General features: G+C 43.5%; 1 protein-coding gene across 1 annotated transcript in view; it reads left to right on the forward strand.

Moving 5' to 3' along the window:
- The window catches only part of LOC126469711 (uncharacterized), a 555,905-nt gene that overhangs the window by 344,854 nt on the left and 187,187 nt on the right, over window positions 1-23,864 (forward strand). Inside the window, exon 7 of the mRNA XM_050096897.1 lies at window positions 12,465-12,690. Coding sequence (XP_049952854.1) covers window positions 12,465-12,690 — 226 coding nt within the window. The remainder of the gene's footprint in view (window positions 1-12,464; window positions 12,691-23,864) is intronic.

Raw genomic sequence — 23,864 nt, forward strand, 5'->3', positions numbered from 1 at the left:
GTCTGCGAACAGCCTCAAGTAGCTTCCGATGTCATACACTAGATCGTTTATACAAACTGTAAGCACTTCTTTGGAGTAGTCCTGTAATCACATGTACATCTGTCGCTTTTATTCTGTTAAGAGCAAAGTGCCGAACTTTATTAGCAAGGACGTCCTGAATCAATTCGCCAATCTGGTCCGAAACTCGCTAACATCGCCTCTGTCCACTAAACGACAGTATGGAGCTGTATCAAACGCCTTGTTGAAGAAAGGGAACACGGCATCAAGTGAGGCGCCGGTGTCTACAGAGCTCTGGATCTCACGAACGAACACAGCGAACTGAGCTTCTCTACCATTTATGCATCTACCGCAAGATTTTTAATGATAATATACGTTTTCCTTGTTAGAAGTAGGTCTCGCAGCGAGTGGCAGGAGAAGCCCATTTAGAGATAGCGGTACAGCAGGGAATCTGGACTGTGCTACAAAAGCAGACGAGGCTGGCCGGCATGTGTGCGCCACTGCTGTGCAGGTGGTCGCATTATTGTTGCGAATGCGCCGAGCTGCAGCGGGCCACGCGCTAAGCTGCGCTGACAGATTGCGCAGACGAAGAAAGCGGAGCGCACCCTGAGTTACGGCAGGAAGGAAATCTCTCCGCTAAAATACGGCCGCCGCCGCGCCGAAATATTGTCGTCCGCTTATTTTCTCCGTGATTGCGATAACGGCCGTGTACTGCAGTAATTATGGAGGGCCGCGCCTGCTATCTGCTGCTCGTGTTCCACGTGCCACATCTCCAGCAGGAGAAAAAGAAAATGCTTATCCGATCAGCTCGTAAAATCTCATCCGCAGTCTCAGACGTACCCGAGCAGCGTGTCTGTCGAATTCGATGTTTTTGTTTTGCGGCGACAGTGTCTGTTCCGCAACGTTAGCTGGCCGGCGTCAGTTGTCGACATCGTCGTCCCAGCTCAGAGATACACAGTTTCTTATCGAACGGACAGAGTAGCTGTTTCCGCTATGTATCAGCCTATAGAGGCTTACCGCGAATCAATCAGTTTTGTTGTCTCGCATTCGAACACGAAGGAAGCAAGGAAGATTCCAGCTATACGTCCTGCAGGCCACCGTGGTAATCCAGACATTCAGCAACTGATTAAAATTTAAATGCGAACTTTTTAGGTTGGGTTTCACAGTGACTGTTATGAATATTAGTTGAAAGTGCAAGTTTGTTGTAACCAGTCACAATTTTTTAATTATTTTTTGTTCCAGTTCGTGTTTCGGAGGTTTAAGCATCCATCATCAGATGGATTTATGTCAGTTAGAAAGAAGTGTAGGTGTAGTGTATACGACTTTTGGGTAATCTGTGTTACTATGTCCAGTGATCACAGGCTTCTTTTCCTGCTGTGTTTGGATCACATAAATTCGTAATTCCTCTCAACACAGGAGTCTGTGTGTGTGAATTGCTAAGGGACCGAACTGCTGAGGTCATCGGCCCCTAGACTTACACACTACTTAAACTAACTTATGCTAAGAACAACACACACACCCGAGGGAGGACTCGAACCTACGGCGAGAGGGGCCGCGCAATCCGTGACATGGCGCCTGAAACCGCGCGGCCACTCCGCGGAGCTCTCAACACAGAACTTAAGGATATATGTGATATAAAAACGAGAGGTATTTAGGTTGCGTGTGATGTAAACATGGCAGGAAAAGCACCCTGTGACCTCTGGAGACAATACCACAAGTTACCCAGAAGTCGTATTCAGTACTTACATGTCTTACTAATTGACAACATGATGGACGTTCAACCTCCGAAACTCTATCAGATGATTAACACTTACTTCCGTAAATGCAATGAAGTTACCTAAGGATGAACAAAATGCTTGAAACCGGGACTGGTATGAAACAGTAAAATTTTCTAAAATGTGTCATCATTGTAGTGCTAGACAGGCGTATTTTAGAGGTTTAGGTTTTGCGCAGTTGCCCTGAGTCACCCGATGATTTCCTAAACAGGAATACGTACTCCGCCTCTAATAACCATCGACGAGAGTTTGTGCTATAATCTTCCTTTCTGCGTGCGAGTTACAGCAGTTACGTTTCCTCCATAATCACATCTATCTCGAATAACATCCTGCATTTGCAAGCAGATACTTCCCTGCTTTCCTCTGACTCACTTACGGGAGTGGTTTCCCTAAACCTATCCACTCTGTTTTATCTTTCAAAAGGGCACGGTCGATTTCCTTAGCCGCCCTTGCTCTTTTCTGGCTTGTGTTACACACTAATCTTCCTTCAGTTACAGGAGCTGGATTCACAGATACTTTAGGATACTTACCGTAACTTGGAATTTGCCCAAACACGTGTCTCCGGCGTTAAGCACCAGGACAAAGTTCTGAGGCTAATTCGGGTTTCAACCGTGGACTCTGTTAGGGAAAGACTTCAGCTAATGATGCACCAGACACATACAGGTATAGACTGTCTTCAGTTCACAGTACGATATTTCGACACCCTGGGACCGAATTTTCTTTTTCATTTGTGAGGAAACAATAATTTGTGTTAACGCAGCGATATAAAGGAGCCAGATGCTTTCGCAGCGGACAGAGGCACTAGCTTTCCAAATGCGAATGCTTCATCGCTAAAGATAGTGTCGTCACCTTACCTCCTCGAGCTGTTAATCTTGTAGCTCCTCGAGAGCACAAGCAGATGCTGTCGATAACACAATGGGAAGCTTGACATAATATTTAACGTTTTCCAGTAAATCTGCCAGTCTTCCAGCTCTGTAAGTATCAGTTCATTAAAAAAGAAATGAGTCCAACAGTCAACAGTTCTCAGCTTGTAAGTATGCATCACTTAAGGTGGAGTCGGGGGTGGGGAGTCACTTTAGTGGAGACTGAAGGGCGAGTATATGCCTTACGTCAGCTGATGATATCTGTGACACTCCTGACCTGTACTCAAGATATCCACAATACTAAAAAATTGCTCATGTATCTACCAGACAAGCAGCTCATCCTAAAGCGGTGCTCGTTTATTGAGCAATCAGACCTTGATCTTTGGCCGATATTCTTTCTGTGACATGTGCCTTATGCAAGAAGCAGAACCTAAAAACCGGGACGATACGGGAATACTGACCTAAGACAACTTGCTTGTCAACAAGTAGGTCGTGAATCTGTTTCTATTGATGCGCACACGTGACAAATAGAAAACGGCTACTAGTGTTTACTGTGTTTATTGTAAGTACGACAAGCGCGGTCAGTTCACTTCATTAGCCGACGGTCGTGTAAACTGAGAGCAATTAGCGTTATGCCATATCTGTGATGTTCTTTGAATCGTCCTCGTGTCATGTACTACGCTTCTTTTCCTCTATTGTTTACATTCTGCAGACAATTTACGACTTGTAAGATGACTGATATAAGGAACTCCTATGCTGTTGTTCTCAGTACGTTCTATTTATTCACAAGGCGCTGATAACAATGATGTTCCGTGTTCCAAAGTCAAAACAATGATCGTAGTTAGGCCATTTGTAAAACCGAGAGATTCTCTATATCTGCAAATGTCAGAGACATGTAATGAAATCGAACTTCAGTCTACATTGCTTGCTGCATTATATTAACGGTGTTTCGACATAAAACTATAAAATGTTGGTCGTGGAATATGACGCCGCAAAAACGTTGCACAAATTTGTAATATATAACGTGACCGAGACAAATTTTAATTCTACGATATTTGGATGAATAGACCACACCAGTATGCATGCGGACGCACTTCACTTTGACTGCAACTCTTTGTGGTGTTACGTCCAATCGACTTTGAAATCATTAGAGTCGAAGCAAAAACTGAGACTGGAGGATAATGGTTAACGAAATCTGGGTCCTATGGAAGCAACCCGCAGTACAGTTCTAGCAAATGCAACTGTAGTGTCTTCGGCACTGCTCCATCTCGTCCAGTTTGATGACAATAGACTGAAAGCTAGCACGTAGGAACGTTGCATATACTGTGTTTCGTTAACTTCGCCCGATAAATCTTTCTGACTGAAAAGTCCACAGGTGTGCTGTGGTTTCCGGTGTTCAACGGGCACAGTATTTCGGGAAGAAACCTTGTGGTCATCATCAGCTGCGCTAACGAACAATTTTTCGCCCCGATATTGTGCCCGTTGGATAACGATAACCGACAGTACTTCCATGGACTGTTTTGACATTATATACAGTCTACTGCCTTACAGTTGATACGATACACTGATTTAAGGCGTACGGAATTTTATATCTGATAACAAAAAATTGGAAATTTGTGGTAAGTTCTTTGGGACCAAACTGCTAAGGTCATCGGTCCCTAGGCTTACACACTACTTAATCTAACTTAAACTAACTTACACTAAAGGTAACACACACACCCATGCCCAAGGGAGGACTCGAACCTTCGTATCTGATAACAAAGTAATTTAGTACCAAATATAAGTTACAAACTAAGGAAACCGAAATGGATCGTGGCAAATGATAAAAAGTGCATACTCGTAAGTATCGTAACTGTAATAGCGTTGTCGATATTCAGGGGAACCAAATAAATTACTACGCGGTGTAGTCTCCTAACACTCACTCAAAAACCCCCAGAATCTCTTCCAGCTTTCCTCTTTGTTGTTTCGCGTTTTTCGTGGAAAGTAAACATTGTGGACAAGCCTCATTATAGCAGACAGTGGCCACCGAGCGAACCTCACAGGATAAAGTTTTCTCACATTGGTAACGGAAGAGAGCATCGATATTATTGGGAGGCTGGTCGGGCACTTTTTGCTCCTCTAATTGCTCTCCGATTTCTCGAGTGGGACCGGCGACTTCAGCTCTCTCAAATCGCCTTCAGGCTGCGGGAAATATTCAAATTAAGATGGAATGAGTCCTTTAAGAATCTTCAAAATTCTAATTACTATTACAGAATATCACTCCGAGTACGGAGGGTTGACTTGAGCTGAAAATCGGGAAGAGCGAGGGAGGGCGTTATAATCAGCGCCTTTGCTTGGCCGCTACCGCCGCTAATCCCACGCATAGTGGTAGGATCTCCACTCAGCCTGCTTCCGCTCTTCCACGCAAGCACAGTCGATGTATCCACGTGGCACACAAACAAGCTCTCATGGACCCCACACCTCACTGCCAATTTTTTCGGAAAGTTAGCCGTTTTGAATTGAAAATAAGAACTCAGTTTAGGATTATTTTCGCATAATTGTGTAGTATCTTTAAAGCACTGGAAATAATACATCACTGACATACTTTCGAGCGTATTAAGAATAAATTCTCCGTAATTACAGTAATTTTTCAAACCATATTTTACACATTACGGACTGGCACAAGAGATTTATTTCCGTACTCTGCTCCACTGTCGTCAGCTGTGAATCAGTACGAACGTGCGTACCAGTATTGTCGACAGAGATTATTTTCTTTATGTATTTTATAGCTGTGTAGGCTTCCGTGGCCAGAGTCAGCTGACATAAAAGTTTTCTGGGTATGGTACCGCGTCATGATGACTTTTCTCCACTTTAGTTTTTACACTGTGACACCGTACCGTACTCAGAAAACTTTTATATCAGTTGCTTTGTATCGTTAACAAAAAATCGCCTAAATATTGTTTGTCGACGTAGACCGCTCAATGAAACACTTGGACAACCGGAACATACCTTACGTTTGACAGCTATTCGTTTCTATTAAGGTTAGTGATAAACTATCTCGTTTAGTGCAGTTTTTGCGTCCTGTTTACGTTTGTTTAACTAATTTTGAGTTCACGGTAAGTCCGCCGTTACATTGTGTTTGTCTAGAATATTTGATAGCATTTCTGTAAATTTTTCATGCTTCATTTAATATTCAACTCATTCAGATACGCCACGGTGCTCACTTCCTTCTATTATTGCTGTTCACAGCTCCTCCTAAATTCGCCCCTATTATTAATCAGAAATGACGCTGTGGAGTAAATGGATTGGCACATAGTTGGAAGACTCCCAATGACACTGGAAAGGCTTCAACATCACATAATAATCGCCACGCAAAACTACCTGGAATAACTACTTTCTGATCCTCGCTAAATGCTCCAAGAACATTTCGCCGTAGGGAAGGATTGAATGAAAGTGTGGAAACTATTTCCCGTTTGCAGGTCAATACAGTGAGATAGATTTCTAAGTGCAAAGCAAGCAGACTGAGCTTTCTGGTCCAACCAGGGACTGGTCCCACCTCACCTCATTATCCATGTGGAGACAGAGGGCCTTCACAGATTGTATGCCCGTTCATCTCTGCTTTTGATAATTATAAGGCCAATCAGTTGCCAATCTCTGCGAATTACATAGAGTCATTGGACTGGCGTTTGTCTCACGTATCAGCACTCGCCGCTCTCCTGTGTGGAAGGCAGCAGGGGCTCGGATATATCGGTACGGCTGAAGTGATGAGGTGCATTTTGTAGGCGAACGGCGTCTGTGGTAATGAAGTTGTTGGGACAAGTGGAGTGAGCAGGCCGGGAGAAAAAGCGGTCGCGACACCTCGCCGGGACCTGCCGTACACCTCAAGCAGCGGCAGGCGGCCGCCCTTCTGCCCAGCTGTGACTGGACGGGAACACCGAACCAAATGCACCATCTCGTATTCAAAGGAACCCTTCCCACTTTCACCATAAATGCTTTAGGGAAACAACGAAAAACGCATACTTGGATAGCTGCACGAGGATTCAAAGCCCGCTCCTCACGTACACGATGCAAATATGTTCTCCATTACTGAATACCTGCTCTTCCGTAGCTTATCAGACGTAGAGTCCGGCTTCCCAGATGCCGGAATTTCGGTGCTTTTTAATATGCAAAGGAGTGTCTGGGAAAACAGAGAGAGGGAAGGGAGAAGAATCAAATACTATTAATGATATTACTATAATGTATTTCTGTCTGTACCTCTCGCGTTAGGCCATCCTGATTTAGGTTTTCCGTGATTTCCCTAAATCGCTCCAGGCAAATGCCGGGATGGTTCCTTTGAAAGGGCACGGCCGACTTCCTTGCCCGTCCTTCCCTAAGGCGATGAGACCGATGAACTCGCTGTTTGGTCTCCTTCCCCAAACAACCCAACCCAACCCCTCTGTCTGTACCGTATTTTATATCTTCACTCTTTGTGCTGAAAGATTTACCCATTGTAGCCTATTCGCTCTGAAACCTAAACATACTGACAAAAATTAGACATCCCAAGGGGACATGGTGCTAATATCGCATAACATCGCCTCCAAACAGCCTCAGTTCCACAAGGGACAGAGTCGACAAGTTTCTTCTGTATGTCATATGCAACTGAAGCCACTCACTGGTGATTACATCCCGTAGAGCCATCAAATTTCGGGTATGCTCACTGCTGGTTTCAGCCACTATTCCAAGTACACATCAGCTTTCTCTTCGAGATTAAGATTGAATGGTTTAGTAGGCAAGTGGAAGTGCGGAGTGTCCGTAAATCCAAAAAGTACTACAAGAACTTTTTTCAGTCTGACACCTTAAAAAAGACGACCTGGAGGAGAAATTTCTTCTATGTATCGTATTGGTGTTAGTTAAGTGCATTACATTAATACAATATTTCTGCAATATACAGAGTGCTTCGAACTTACATCGACGAACTTCGAGAGAGTGTTTTGAGGAACAAAATGAGGATAGAAACCCGTGTCCGAACAGGCCATCCAACGATGGTACAAAGTGTCGAAGTTATAAGTGCCAGCGCCCGATGTATTTGCACATACAGGGTAGTTCCGTGATGATGTTACAGACTTACAGGGATGATGGGGAAGGATAAATGTATCAGTCTGATTTAAGTGACCCTGGTTCGAAAACGAAAGAGGCGAATGTTATACGTGAAAATCGTTCAAAATCAAATGGTTCAAATGGCTCTGAGCACTATGAGACTTAACATCTGATGTCATCAATCTCCTAGAACTTAGTACTTAAACCTAACTACCGCTACGGTCGCAGGTTCGAATCCTGCCTCGGGCATGGATGTGTGTGATGTCCTTAGGTTAGTTAGGTTTAAGTAGTTCTAAGTTCTAGGGGACTGATGACCTTAGAAGTTAAGTCCCATAGTGCTCAGAGCCATTTGAACCATTTTGAACCTGGCTCCTGTAACTTCGACGCACTGTACGTTTCCGGACACGGGTTCCTGTCCTCATTTTGTTCGTCAAGACATCTTCTACATCGTCTCGAAGTTTGCCGGTGTTATTTTGGAACATGCTGTATATAAAATTCATCTTCATACGGAGGTGTGTTTTTTAATTTTTTTTATGAAATAACTGAGAAACGATCAGTGTCGTTTCAATATAAATACGTATTGTTGTCGCGGGACGTCTCGGTACTCCCACATCTCCGGCGGCGCTAACATCAACACACGATTTTTCCCGTGCTCTGGCTTTGTCGAGGACATATTACATTGGAGCAGAAATCAAAAACTTCCGAAGTATGCTCGCAATTAGGTGAAGAGCTGAGTTATGAGGCTGTGAGGCAAAGACTTTCCACTCGATATTGGGACGCAGCAGTGGAGATATAACGAGTTTCCCAGGATAAGGAAAGGAAAAAAAAACCGGAAAACAAAAGACGGACTGCAGCTGAACGGCTAAATGAAAAGAGTACGAGATGACGAGTTTGCTGGGATTAGCGGAGATGTCCGGCCGCTGAATGCGCAGGTTCGCCGTAAGAATTGTGCGGCAGGTCCTTTTTTTGCCGCAGGGAGCGGCGTGTTTGCGTGCGTCGAGCGTAACGCTGCATCTGTCACCGGATTATCATATGAAAAGATACACAAAGTGTCAAAATTGCCGGTCGGCCGCACGCGCGTAATAACACGCTACCCGGGACGCCCGCCTTCGTTTCGCTGTAATTTAAGAAACTCGTAATTTGGCGTAATTATTAAGCGAAACGGCGGCGTGTATGATTAAATCCGTAAAGTATGCGGCAGACCACTGATCTCTTTATACCGGCCGGAAGGAATCACTTAACACTTTAGCGCGTTCAGCTTGTGGTCCGTCCGTCAATTAGTGACGCCACGCTTGTAGGAGGCATTTCATTCTAGTGCGGGGCAGCGTGGAATGCGTGAGTGACACGGAGAGCCGAATGACGGACTGCTGGCGTATCATTTACGTCTCTAGACATACATACTGCTGCCATTTCACTTCTTTCCCTCATCATTCACAAACGGTGTGCGGGAACAGCGACCCGTAGTAATCCTCCTAATGAGATCAAATTTCATTGACTTAACATCCAGGCCATGCAGGAGATTTATGCGTAATATGCTGGTCTCTTAACTTAAAATCTCTGAATTTTAACAGTAGCAAGTGTGACTTGCGCATTCATTCTCTTTCCCTTTGTTATTAGCTGCACTATTTTGCTGCTTTTAATGTATATTGCACAAATTTGTTTTATTTAAGTAGCCCTGTAATTTAGAAAATTTTAGTTTTTGCCTGTGCTTCTGTTAGCAATGTTTTACACTTTAAATATTAATAATATGTACTACGATATTTGCTTTGAGACTATTTTTGTCTTTGTATATAGGTCTGAGGCTGTCGGGGACCTGATGTTTTGCGCGTTGGATCACCAGTGCACCGGACAAGAATTAGTCGTATCTAGTCAGCCATACAGAAACAGGCACAATGTGTTTGATGTGGGCGTTCTAGACGTGTTCCGGAAAAGCGTGTACTTATATATATATATATATATATATATATATATATATATATATATATATATATATATATGTGTGTGTGTGTGTGTGTGCGTGCGTGCATGTGAATTTAAGACTCCCTCGCTACAGTACACCCATTTCCGAACGTTTAGCTTACATCAGCATCATTATAGACTATGTAAAGTTGGCAAAAGCTTGATGTTTACACGCAGCCCTTCGAATAACGTGAACTTTTCCGGATAATAAAGTCATGACACTTCCTGGCAGATTAAAACTGTGTGCCCGACCGAGACTCGAACTCGGGACCTTTGCCTTTGCCCGCGAAAGGCAAAGGTCCCGAGTTCGAGTCTCGGTCGGGCACACAGTTTTAGTCTGCCAGGAAGTGTCATATCAGCGCACACTCCGCTGCAGAGTGAAAATCTCATTCTGGTAATAAAGTCATGTTTACCCTCTTTTGTAGATGGTGCTAAGTAGCATTCTCTCCCAGTGCTGTAAAAGGCATCCTAACCCACGCTGGAACACTTTTTCTGATCGTTTGGTAATCTCGCTTCGCTTAGACAATCTCGGCAGTGTGGAACTTATCCTCCCTGTCATTATTATTATTCTACTGAATACTTACTATAATGACACCAATCGGTGTGTCATCTTAAATTGGTGTTGGACACTGGTACACTTTAATGCCTTCTCAATGGCTGACAAAGTAGATCCCACGCCCTCTGGGTCCCACATTTTTGCAGCATATCGACCATATTCAACATTTTTTATTCACTAATTTGATCGCATTGCATGGACGTACAAAAGTTTGCCAGGCTTGATCTTATGAGTCCTGATCAGAACTAAAAAATACAGAAAAAAGAAAACGCAAAGTTAGCATTAAATATAAAAGTTAAAATTGCAAGATAAATAAAAAATAAAAATACACTAATTTAGTTTTTATATAAAGAGTCGAAACCGGTTAACTGTTGCATACAAATCCAGAAGCATCTAGACAGTTTTCAATAAAAAGTTTTTTTCCAGTTTGACAGTGTCAGATTTCGATTTTTCCCTTCTCTTTCAAGAACTGTAGCCAGTGCTATGATTTTCACGCGTCTAAACTAAAATAAACTGTAGGTTGCAGTCGTCGTATTGGAAGCCTCACGCACAAGTGGGTTGACACGCGGTTCTCCGAGACGTTAATGTCGGTTTTCAAAACTTCTCTTTCAAATAACACCTAAATTTGAACTACGGTTCGACAGGTGTCTAGTAGTTCTACAACGGGGTACGAACATATTTGCACTTCGGTAGCTTGAAAATTGTTCTCTGTTATTTACTTAATACTTGTCTCCCCCGGCAACTGATAAGATTTTCTACATCTACATCTACAACCATACTCCGCAAGCCACCTGACGGTGTGTGGCGGCGGGTACATTGAGTACCTCTATCGGTTCTCCCTTCTATTCCAGTCTCGTATTGTTCGTGGAAAGAAGGATTGTCGGTATGCCTCTGTGTGGGCTCTAATCCCTCTGATTTTATCCTCATGGCCTCTTCGCGAGATATACGTCGGAGGGAGCAATATACTGCTTGACTCCTCGGTGAAGGTATGTTCTCGAAACTTCAACAAAAGCCCGTACCGAGCTACTGAGCGTCTCTCCTGCAAAGTCTTCCACTGGAGTTTATCTGTCATCTCCGTAACGCTTTCGCGATTACTAAATGATCCTGTAACGAAGCGCGCTGCTCTCCGTTGGATCTTCTCTATCTCTTCTATCAACCCTATCTGGTACGGATCCCACACTGGTGAGCAGTATTCAAGCAGTGGGCGAACATGCGTACTGTAACCTACTTCCTTTGTTTCCGGATTGTATTTCCTTAGGATTCTTCCGATGAATCTCCAAATAGAACTTACTTTATAATTAATCGATTCAATGTCTCGAACTTAGTTTATAATAAATTGTGATACGGATTGTGAAATATTAATACAGTTGTTTTAGAAAAGTGGTTAGTTGTCCAGCGTCGGGTTAGTGCATGTCTTTATTTCTGCTCCAGCTCTCTGCAAGGCATGTACATGTCATCATATTCTGATGTTCAGCCTCAATGTTTTTATGGTGTTGGAAAATATGTTTTTACTTTTTAATTTAATGACACAGGTTGTACATAGATTTCGACATTTGTTTTACAAAATAAATGTCGAAAGAAATGTTCTACTTGTTCCAGTAAATTAAACAGCTTATGATGTACAAAAAGGTTTTGGCCTTCAGAACATCTGCGTGTGTTTGACCCGCCAAATAATCGAGATCGATTAGAACTGCAAAGGGCAAACGCTATTCGATTGTTCTCGTAGTGGATCGCGAACAATTCTCTGTCCGGTGCACTGTTTCTCCCCTCGAATTTGTCTTTTTCAGGATGTTGCAGTAAGAAAACACTTAGCTAGCACAGCCGTCTCATACGGACAGTACACAGTGAAAACTGGAAGCTTCGGTGGTTCCCGAAGCATCTAGAGTAACAACGAGAATATCGACACTTTGCAGCTGAACACGTTCAGCCGTTACCCTCAGATTGTCGGATTGTGAGACGGATACTGGTTTGACGACTTACTGGGAATTTTATCTCGCCGAGGCGGGAAACGGTAGCGAATGAGGTGGCTAACCCGTTTGTGGGTACAGTGAGGCGGTGGCGCGCTTTATTCTCTGCTGTCCGGATGCGAGGCGTGTGGCTAGCTAGAGCTGCGGCCGGCGACGAGAGACTAGCGGCGAGCGGCGAGACACGGCGACCAGCCCGAGCGGGAGGCCACGCCAGTCGGCGTCCCGGCCGGGCCCCTAGACCTAAGTTTTTGTCGCCCCCGGCGGTGTTCCTAACCTTCGGGCGTGCTCACAGATCTTCATGCACAAGTCGGCGATGCAGATGCAGGCTCGCGAGGCGGTGCACCGCTCAGAGGTGAAGCCGCACCAATGCCAGCAGTGCCTCAAGTCGTTCTCGTCGAACCACCAGCTGGTGCAGCACATACGTGTGCACACTGGAGAGAAGCCGTACAAGTGCTCCTACTGTGACCGCCGCTTCAAGCAGCTCAGCCACGTGCAGCAGCATACGCGCCTCCACACAGGTCAGTCCTGCTTGAAATTGTAACCAAATCTAAAGTAGTAGTTTGTCACTGTGTTGTCACCTTCAGTGCGCAAAGGGCAACGAAAATTTCGCTAATTTACAGATAATCGTAACGCTGGCTCTATTTAAAATTTAAGTACAGATTTTTCACGTATTAAGAGAGACTACAGAGATCTACGAGACTTTCAGAATTATTACGTGATTCGCGTAGGAGATATATAAACTTCATACTTGTTACAAGTTACATATTGACAGAACTGCAAAAGAGTAACGCTATTTACCGAAGCTTACGCTTGTCAAATAGTACGCGATACGCAACTTAGAAAAGATCTAGTGCGAGGTGTTTTGGTAATCAACAAAAAAGTATTTCATTGTAATCCATAGTCTTTTAAGTACGATGTCGTAAGTTTGAAGCTGTTTCGTGGACGCGCAAAAAATCACTCGTTCAAAAAAATGCCTTACACTGTCCCCAACTGCAATTCAGATCAGATTTTTGACATAATTAGAGACGCTGTAGAGATGTTTACCATCTTTTATGTGATTGTGCTTGTCGCGAATACATCGCAGCTTCGGACCAGCTAATATAAACCAGACTAAACTTATGCATATTTCCTCCTAGCACTAGACGAACGTAAGATAACTTATTTTATATCGTCTACTCTTACCAACACGACAAAATGATACTGACGACTTCCGTAATTGGTAACACCGTGTTTAGTGCTTGTATTTGCATTCGTTGTCGGACACTTAAAATTTATATTACGTTGCTCTAGATCGCCTCAGCTGCTTCACAGTGTAAACTATTTGAAATAATGGGCTAGACAGCGTTCGCCGATGGTGGCAACCTGGACGCCAGGAGAATACTGCTTGGACCTGGCGACCGGTCACCGGATCCTCGCGGAAAGTTGTCGGCTCCGTGCCCGCGTTCTCAATTATCGTCTCAAGTTATTTAGTGGTTGGACCAAACGCTGATCAGATGGAGTACGTGGTCCTCCGTGCTTGAAGGACAGCTTCTTGTTAGCGCAACATTTTCCGCACATAACAATGTTCCTGTTACCGTGTCTAAGAAAATTAGTCATTTACAGAATGTAGGGAAGAGAACGTGTTTCCAGCGCTAAATAAAACAAAACTGAGTCAGCTCCTCTCTAAAACTAATGTGATACTATTAGTGAAGCTAAAGACTGAATAAGAAACTGACAGCCAACTGCAGCTATTAAAACTAGACTTCATACGGCACAAATACCTATTTAGGGGAGCCCCGCAGTCCTTTATATTTCGTATTTAAGTTGTGCATTAGTAATATCCATTTCTTTAAAAAAATTGAAGTTGCGTTGAAATAAAAAAAGATTGTAAGGCCAATTTGCGCAGACATGATGGTGAAAGGCCACTTCGTCGCATTTTGTGTGTTTTTAGTCTGTAATTGGTACCCTTGAATTCCAGCTCAGCGAGGGGACGAGGAACAGGGAAGGATAGCCACTTCTCCCCCATAAAAAAATCTTGGTAAACCGCACGCCTATTCTTCTTCACCAAAGACACAGACATATCAGTTTAGTATCAAAAGCAAAAAACGAGGACATGTGATGGGCACTGAGCAGCATGATGCGCAGCCTCGAGCATTGGTCGTGAAATCTAAAAACTATTTCGTCGTCACCGCGAAACTAAAATGAGTTGCTGTTCTCTCCCCCTTCCAGCTCATATATTGAGTACTTTCTTGGTACAGCTTACTGCATGCTTCGTAATCGGCACGCCTGCAACAGCATGCGCTACCTAATATGCTCCAAAAAACCGCGCATAAAAATGGGATTTTTCCGGGGCTCAGATCTCGGGTTCTGTTGGTGATACAAAGGTAGGGTCAAGTTTTTTGGAGAGCCCTGAGCTAGGGACTATTTGTATACCCAACAGAATGATCGTCGTACTGAAACTATCCTACTGCACAGGGACAAAATTTGGATATTACACCATCTTCCAGCTTAGTCAATAGAAGAAAATCGATTGATTCTTTTTTAATTCGATGTGATCTGTGGCGTGTCTGAAGAGGCTTATGGAGGCACCATGTAGTTCATGGGCTTTGGGCACTAAAACCGAACTGCGGATTCCAAGACTGCTATACTCAGAAAAAAGTCCGAAATTCTTACGATATTTTCCTAAGACCCCATCTCGAACAAACTTAAATTTTTTCTTTATATCTTTATCCGTTTCCAAGATACAGATATTCAAAGTTACCCTACGGTGTGATGTGGAAACATAGTTTATAAAATAACGCAGCCCGATGAAATTTGCCGTAAAGTGTCTCCGTTATCATCAGAAGGGTTTTGGGAACCCCATGTTGTAGTACTGAAGTACATGCAAAATTTTTCTGCACGTAACATCCGGTCTGAAGTGTAAAATTAGTTTCAATTTCACAAAAGTAAACTATCAAAATTTTGAATGATCCATTAAGTTCTTTTCATATGAGTGACATGCCCTGCTGTAGCAGGGACAAGAGGGGAACCAGCGGAAAAACGCTCCTATCGCGCCCGAGGAACGCTGAAGTGCTCCAGTTTTAAAAGATTCGGACTGAAAAGTTCAAATGGTTCAAATGGCTCTGAGCACTATACGACTTAACTTCGGAGGGCATCAGTCGCCTAGAACTTAGAACTACTTAAACCTAACTAACCTAAGGATATCACACACATCCATGCCCGAGGCAGGATTCGAACCTGCCACCGTAGCGGTCGCTCGGCTCCAGACTGTAGCGCCTAGAACCGCACGGCGGACTCAAAAGTGGAGTACGAGCTGCCTCATTCTACCCTCCTCAGCACCTTGGCATGCTTTTTTATGTCGATAGAGGAGGCAGTGACAGCAGGAAAGAGACAGAAAAGTAATAAATACTGGATGATAGTGGGCAGTGGTTGTGGTACAGAGAGTGAAGGAGACGGTGGCAGTGAGAGAGAGAGACACAGTGGCAATGGAAAGTAGTTGACAGTGACAGAACAGTGCTAGGAAAAGAGTAGAGGAGACAGTGCCAGTGAGAGAGAAGTAGAAAGTGGAAGTAGGGGGCGATCCAATGATCTACATCTACATGTGATCTACATCTACATCTACATTTACATACCACACAAGCCTCCGTGCGGTGCGTAGCGGGGATCCCCTTTACCACTACTAGTCATTTCCTTTCCTGTTCAACTCGCAAACAGAGCGAGGAAGAAACGACTGTGATAATGAAAGACGAAGTGTATGACAATGACAAAGAGGAAGAGCGAGGTAGTGACTGTGAGAAGAGACAGCAGCAGTGGGAAGGAAGAAATTATACAGTAACAGCAAGAGAGAGCAAGAGGGATACAGTTAGAACGAGAGGAGACACGAGTAGTAGGACAGAACGAAGGATACTGTGGCGGCGAGACAGGAGACTGTGACAGTTAGAGACACACAAAGAGTTAATGACAATGATCTGGGCTGAATGAGAATGAGCAAGTGTGAGTGTATGGATATGAGGGACTTACGGCAGCTGACTAGTGGGTGTGGGCGAGTTAGACTTAGGGGACCTTGTGGGAGTGAGATTTGAATTGCGTGTTAAAAGAGCGCGAGTATGTTCTCATCCCAAGATTTTTGTAAAAATTTTGAAGATGCTCAGGAAGGTAGAATGAGGCAGCTGGTACCCAACTTTTCCGTCAGTGTCTTTTAAAACTGCAGCATATTAGCATTTTTTGTGCTCCGGTAGTAGCATTTTGCCGCTGGTATACTGCTACGCATATGTCTAAATGGGAAACTCTGTCGACCTTTTATACGTCATTTCGCTGTACTCGCTGAACACGAAAAATATCTCCTCTGCTGACTTTGCAAACTTCAGCGACCTTCTGGCAGCACCACTGCCGACAGATACAAACCGAAAGGTTGTTTCGGCTCACAGCGGACGACTTACAGCCTCCGGCAACGTCTCTTGAATTGGTCTGCCTTACGTCTTCCGGTAGCGTTCTCGCTTCCCACGCCCGGGTTCCCGGGTTCGATTCCCGGCGGGGTCAGGGATTTTCTCTGCCTCGTGATGACTGGGTGTTGTGTGATGTCCTTAGGTTAGTTAGGTTTAAGTAGTTCTAGGTTCTAGGGGACTGATGACCATAGATGTTAAGTCCCATAGTGCTCAGAGCCATTTGAACCTTACGTCTTCATCTTCCTATTCCGTATCCCAAAGACATAGATATCCAAGTTGCTGCCTCCCTAAGCTGTGACGTCATGCAAAGTACAACTCGTTCATCCAATCTGGAATTCTCTAGCGGTAAGGTGGAAAATTCGAGTATACACGGTGCAGAGATATCACTTTCTGAAAAAAAAAAAAAAAATGCCTGTGTCTGAATTCCTTCATTGGCAGAGGCATTGGCAGACGTATTCTGCTGCTAGTCTCGGCAGATGTGTCGCGGAAGTAGAAAGACTGAATCAGTGGATACATTAAAAACAAATCTGTTAACACATTTTGAATAAATGCATAAAAATAATTTACCCATTTTCACAAATATTTGGAGGTAAATGTATTCCGTACCGCAGGCGTGCAGATAGTGTAAGACGTTCTCGAAACCTACAACAGATGAACTTAGCACTGGAAAACTTTGCGCTTTAAGAATTCCTTAGAACTGTGACTGTTGTTTTCTCATATAGGCTATCTCTACGAAAGTGATTTCCCCTACTACCTTGTTTCCTTTGGCGCGTACCATTTCACGAAAACGGCATGTTAATCGGTCAGCGGTGTACGTTATATTAAATTTGTTGAATGTTGTCATGAACACTGTGCACAGATCGTACTTATGTTAATGTTTAATCGTCCACTTGTTTGGCGTCCTCTGCTCTCATTATTTTCGGGGCGTCGATAGGAGGGGAAACAAACGTATAGAAGGAGCATTGCGCTACAGCAGCGCTTAATTACGCAGTAAAATTAAATTTATCTCCTTACTTCTTAGTTCTTCTGTTTCGATATTTCTTTTTGCGCATGAAATGTATCGTGCAAAGCCGTGGCAATATTTTGATAGAGTACTTAACGTTTGCGAACGGCCTCCACATGTGATAATTGTTACGCAGTTATGATAACAACGGGCACGTCAGGATATCGTTACTAACAGTTCTTCGAGACACACTTATTTAGGGGTGATTTTTGTTTTATCTGACACTGTCGGCGCAGCAACTATGTCTGTTTCTCGTAAATTCTGAATTTTAGTACAACCGCTTTTATTTACTTGTTTTTCTTTTTGAGCTTCATCTCGAACGACTGGAAACCGCATCTCTGAAGATGTAACTTTCTTTTGCAGTTTGTTACAGGGTCAATGGTAGTGATAAGTAAAGTCACTGCCATCACTCAATGGCCCACAAATTTTCTAGAGGGCTGCGAGATTTTTGTTGAGATAGTAGAATAATACTTTTGAAGGAAAGGTTCTCGTGGAGACAATATTTAGCTTCTCATCTGATGCAAAGAGTAGCGTCTCGCACTGTATCAGAAGGTTTCCAATTTTACGCAAATACCATACCACCATGGATCAAATTCAGACTCAGAGCGAAAACTGATGGAGCTCCAGTGCAACTATTCTTCACCGTGACACAGCGTACGTGGGGAACTATTTCAGCCTCAGAGATCGAATAACTTGTATGAAGACAAACGAGCGTTTGTCTTATTTCTGCAGCTGTGATAGAAAGCCATGGCTCGGACAGATTCCTCTGTTTTCCTACTACACTGATCTGAGTGACCTACGTTAGAAAGTTAATTGTTTTTTGTAAATACATATCTGGTAAACTGCTCTAAACCTCTAAAGCTGAGCTGAATTTAGCAATGTGGCTTATCTGTTTCATTGCTCATTTCTTCTGTACTTGTACAACATCTTATATATTTAACCATCGGATTAAATTACTTTTGACTAAACCGCAGTAGATGATGTGTTCACCACATAGATATCACAGGAAATTTAGCTGAAAACGAAAGGATACAATTTAAGTATTCCTCAGAGCGAGACTTCAACCTACGACTCTCTCACTATCAACTGCTTACAGCGACGACCACTGTCAACTGTAGCAGCTTGTTCACACACAACAAAAATTTTTTTTCACGTAACATGAGACAGAAAAAGAGAATTCTGTGAGTCTGAAGACCGACATGCACGCGGTGTATTTCTGCTTGTCGAGAGAACCATTGCGGATTGAGGGAGCTGTATTATCACTTCGACTTATAATAAATTGATACACGACGTAAATCTAAGTTGAACAATTGACTCTGGGACCACAACACTCTCTTCCTCCGTTATTTAAGGAAACCCTAAATCCTGGAAAACGTTGCGATGGCTCTTCAAGCAACAGCGAAGAATGTTTCTTATCAAATCTTTCAAATCTAAACGTAAGTCATGCAATCCGTGATCACGAAAAAAGAAGGAAAATTTTCATTTGTTTTTCCTGTTGTGTTTTCTGGTTGCTCATAACAGCGTAGTATCTGCTATTTCAGTGCTCAAATCGTCACTATTGTCATCCATATACCTGAAATTATAACTCCGTAAACAAAACTTTCTTTTATAGTGTTTACGTAATTCGGAAGCTATGTTGGCTAAGTTTTAGTTTAGATAAGCGACAAATTTAGACTTTGATACACGTTTGGTCATAAAGCTGTATTTTTGCTAGTGCCAGACATAATTTCATTCCTGGGAACAACTGGCAAACGGTTGAGCTTTCATTTTTTGAACATTAGTGCAACAGCCCGTAACATCAATAGCGTAGTGCCTGGTAAAACCTCGTGATGACCTTTCAACTCTTCGCATTGGTGATTGCTGCACTTCTGATTTAATGGTAAAAGTTTAACTCTGAGTAAATGTTTAAGGAGACTAAGCAGCGAAGGTCATCAGTCTCCTATTCACAAACCAGGATAGGACCAGTGTAAATGGTTCAAATGCCTCTGAGCACTATGGGACTTAACATCTGAGGTCATCAGTTCCCTAGAACTTAGAACTACTTAAACGTAACTAACCTAAGGACATCACATACATCCGTGCCCGAGGCAGGATTCGAACCTACGACCGTAGTGGTCGCACGGTTCCAAACTGAAGCGCCTAGAACCGCTCGGCTAGGAGCAGTGTACCCAATCTGTCTGCGTGTAGCGTAAATTCTGTCTGCAAATATGAGAAAGTGTTCTAAATGTTTGCGTAGCATGTATCTGAGGCGGAACATTGAAACCAGTATGCCGGCCGGCCGGAGTGGCCGTGCGGTTCTAGGCGCTACAGTCTGGAACCAAGCGACCGCTACGGTCGCAAGTTCGAATCCTGCCTCGGGCATGGATGTGTGTGATGTCCTTATGTTAGTTAGGTTTACTTAGTTCTAAGTTCTAGGCGACTGATGACCTCAGAAGTTAAGTCACATAGTGCTCAGAGCCATTTTTGAACCGGTATGCCCCTAGTGGTATGTGGAAAACTGCCTAAAAGCCACATGCAAGCTGTTAGCGCGCTGAGCTAATTCGACCCGGTGCCAGCATACCTCCGCGTTTCGGAAGCGGTCGCGCTTAACACGTAGCCGGGCGAGTTGATGGTATAAGCCATTTGGTTTGTCACCTCTTGTATGTCTAGCTGTTGGGTGCTATCTTCCGCAGAAAAAGAACAAAAATTAATCATCGGTACGTGATAACGCTTCTAAGCTTCTGGAACCTTTCTAATCTGTGCCTTTGGATATATGCCGTATCATTCAATTCTCTTACTGTTATTGCTGCTCTCCTCCAACAAAATACCTGTTATTTCTGAGAAGTATATAAGGCATTGGCAATTGGGCAATGTGTGTCATCCTCCACGGGCTACCGATTGCTTCTTAACTGCAATGAATTCGAATTGGAACCACTTAGAAACAAACTAAAATCAGTAACGCTTAATTTTTCCTTTATTTATGTGGGCCTTAAGAACATGAACCTTTGAAACCGTTTAACTTCCTCGTCTCTAAGGAACCCGCTTTCGAAAGAATTCACCAATACATATTATCTCATTCAGAAACCAAAATCTGTAACATTAACGTCTGTACACCGCTCACAAGTTGTAACTAATCTTCGAATATCTCGCAAGAATTCTGAAGGTGGACTAGAGTCAGTAATTCGTCTCAGGACGAGAAAAACTGAAGGAAGAATACTTGACGAAGCTTTCCAGAGACACATACCCAAAGCACGTATATGACAGTTAAGTTTGTGCCAAGTTCATGTCACACCCCTCTACAAAAAAGGAAGCATATCTGAACCACTGAACTGCCGTTCTATATCACTCACCGTATTTGTAGCCGAATACTAGAACAATTTTTTGGTTCGAGCTTTATGACTTACATGGAACAAAATAATCTGTTTTGTGGAAATTAGCCTACGTTCCCAAAAGATAGATCACGTGGAACTCGAATCTCCCTCATTGCACACGGTATCGTCAGTGCTATGGGCGAGGGAACCTTATTAGTTCGGTATTTCTAGACTTTCGGAAAGCTTTTAATTCAGTACCACGTAGACATTACCTAAAGAAAATATGTTAGTAAGGGACATCCAGCCAGGTAAGTGACTGGATCGAAACTTATCTGACAGGCAGGGCGTAGGTAATACGTGGTCGAGTGTTGCCGATTATGTTATAAATTAATGATTTAGCAGGTGCTTTTCTTGTCACTGGCAGTCTCGGGCATTTCGTAGATAACGCGTCTATATAACTTGAAATTATAAAGATTGTAGTAAAACCCAATTAGAACTCGGCATAATATTAACCTGGTGCAAAGACTTGGAAATAGCTGTTAACGTAGATAAATGCGAAGTTGTGCACTAAACGAAACGTAGCAGTGTGTTACACTTTGACTACAGGATTAATGAATCACAAATAGAGTGAGTCACGGAATGCAAATATTTGGGAGATACAATGTGTACCGACGCGAAGTGGAGTGACCACATGGGCTTAATTGTACACAAAGAAAATGTCAGGAAACGATTTAGTGACAGGGTCATGGGAAAATGGTATTTGTCCGTAAAACAGATTGGAAACAAAACACTTATACGAACCATGTTTGAATGCTTCTCAACTGTATGAGATCTATATCAGGTCGGACTGATAGGACACATGGGACATATAGAAAGAATGGCAGTGTGAATGTTACACGCTTGTTTGACTGGTGACATATTTTAAAGGAAATGTTGTAAAATCATCAGCGGCAGACACTCGAAGACAGATCCCGTACATCTCGCGGGGACCTGCTTACTACACTACAGGAATCAGGGCACGAACTAGGAATATTCTTCAGCTCACAACTTCCTGTCTCTTTGAGACCGTGCAGATAAAATTAGACAAATAACAGAGGCGTACCAGCAGGCATTCTTCCCAAGCTCCTTCAGTGAATGGAACGAACCCTAATATGTGGTACTACAGAAATATCCGTCGCCACACACTTCACAGTAATCCGCAGAGCGTAGATGTAGAGTTCTGTATTGTTTCACATTACAAGAGCCGTTGTCGAGGTCCCGCCCCAGGATCTGGACTACCAAACTCTCTTCGTTTGAGACTGGAGTAACTCGACATCGGCGAAGAAAAGTGATGGCTGTCCAGAAGCGACTAATAAGGATAGAACGTTGTGACCATTCAAGAACCTTTTGTAGCTAGTTCTTTAAACAGTTTGGCTTACTGAAAATAACCTCATAGTAGATTTACGACGTCTGAAACATAATACTAAAAGGAGAACTGATTTACACCATCTATCGTTCTGTGGCGTAGACTGGAGTGAGGTATTCAGCCATAAAAATCTGTGACCACCTATCCAGTGATGTTACGAATTTATTCGATAATGCAGTTAACTTCAAACACAAACTGAAGTCATATCTGCATGACAACTGCATTTAGTCTGTAAAATTTATATGCGGTGTCTGTTCTTTCAGACATAAGCAACAGAACTATATATATATATATATATATATATATATATATATATATATATATATATATATATATATATATCAGAGCGCCACGGCCAATGATCCTTCCAGTGCAGATGCACAAACAAGCCTGAATCTGCGAGTAGTGAAGGTAATGGGTAGGGGCCCTACTTCAGTAGTGTGTGGATAAGGTGGGAATTTGGGTCGCTGAGCGACCGTGTCCGGATAGCCGAGGCGGAAAATCCGGGTTCGACTCCCTGTGCGGTGCTAATATTCAGCTTTCCCCATTGATTTAATTCAGTGCCCACTAGCAGCTAATGTCCTCATTCCTTTGATTAATAATCCATAAACTTACCACCTGTTCCGCTGAGGAGATGCGCTTTAATTGTAGAAATTAATCGTTCCATATAATAGCGAGTTGTCGCAATTACGATCGACGGAACACACAGATAACTTGCTAAGTAACTAAATAAATGTGATATCCCGAGTAATTGTGTGTGACTTGTTCTGAACGATCGTCATACTGATAACAGAGTTGAGACGCAAGTAATGGGGCATTTCTGCAACGGTCATCGCGACGCATCGACCCGCCGGCCGTGTAATTTTTTGCAGCGCAGAGTGAGCTGTGCGCGCGGTACAGAGACACGCCGTCCGTCGCCCCCCCCCCCCCCTCCCCCAGCTTGCCGTGACTCATCTGCCGGGCCGGATTACGGGGGTCGAACCCCGGCCCAGTACGCTGAGCGGCGTGGCGCGCTGCGGCGCTGCGTCAATCAATACGCGCCGCATAAAAGAATGCTATGCTCCCTGCCGCGTTTTTTGTGGGCCGGCCTGCGCGTCTGTCCGAAGGAAACGAGGGAGCTCCGGCAGGAAGCAGACCATTTGTAGCCTCTTTCCGTGAGCTGTTCCGGCATTTGGAAAGCCGTAGGCATCTGAGACCGGAATGACCGCACACGGATTTGAAGCACATTCCTCGCGAACGTGAACCGAGTGCCGAGATACCTTCAGTGACGGATTGTAATATACCCGTTTCGCCAATCGGCGAATTTCCTGGAAAGCGGCAACCATGCCTGTTCTTTAGAACTTCGAGATATTCCAAGACTGTTAAAATTTCGCTTTTACAGCTGACAGTTTGTCGTTCAGATCTCAAAGATTCCAGTAGAATGAGTGGGGCAAAGATCATCTTGGAAAGAGACATTAACAATTCTGCAAAAGAGTCAGAGACACAAACGATCCATTCAAATAGATAAAACCTAACAGATCTGTTGCCTATACAAGTCAGGGTGTTAGGGTCACTGAGGACAGTGTATTGA

The sequence above is a fragment of the Schistocerca serialis genome, chromosome 3 (assembly GCF_023864345.2).
Source record: "Schistocerca serialis cubense isolate TAMUIC-IGC-003099 chromosome 3, iqSchSeri2.2, whole genome shotgun sequence".
Lineage (NCBI taxonomy): Eukaryota > Metazoa > Arthropoda > Insecta > Orthoptera > Acrididae > Schistocerca > Schistocerca serialis.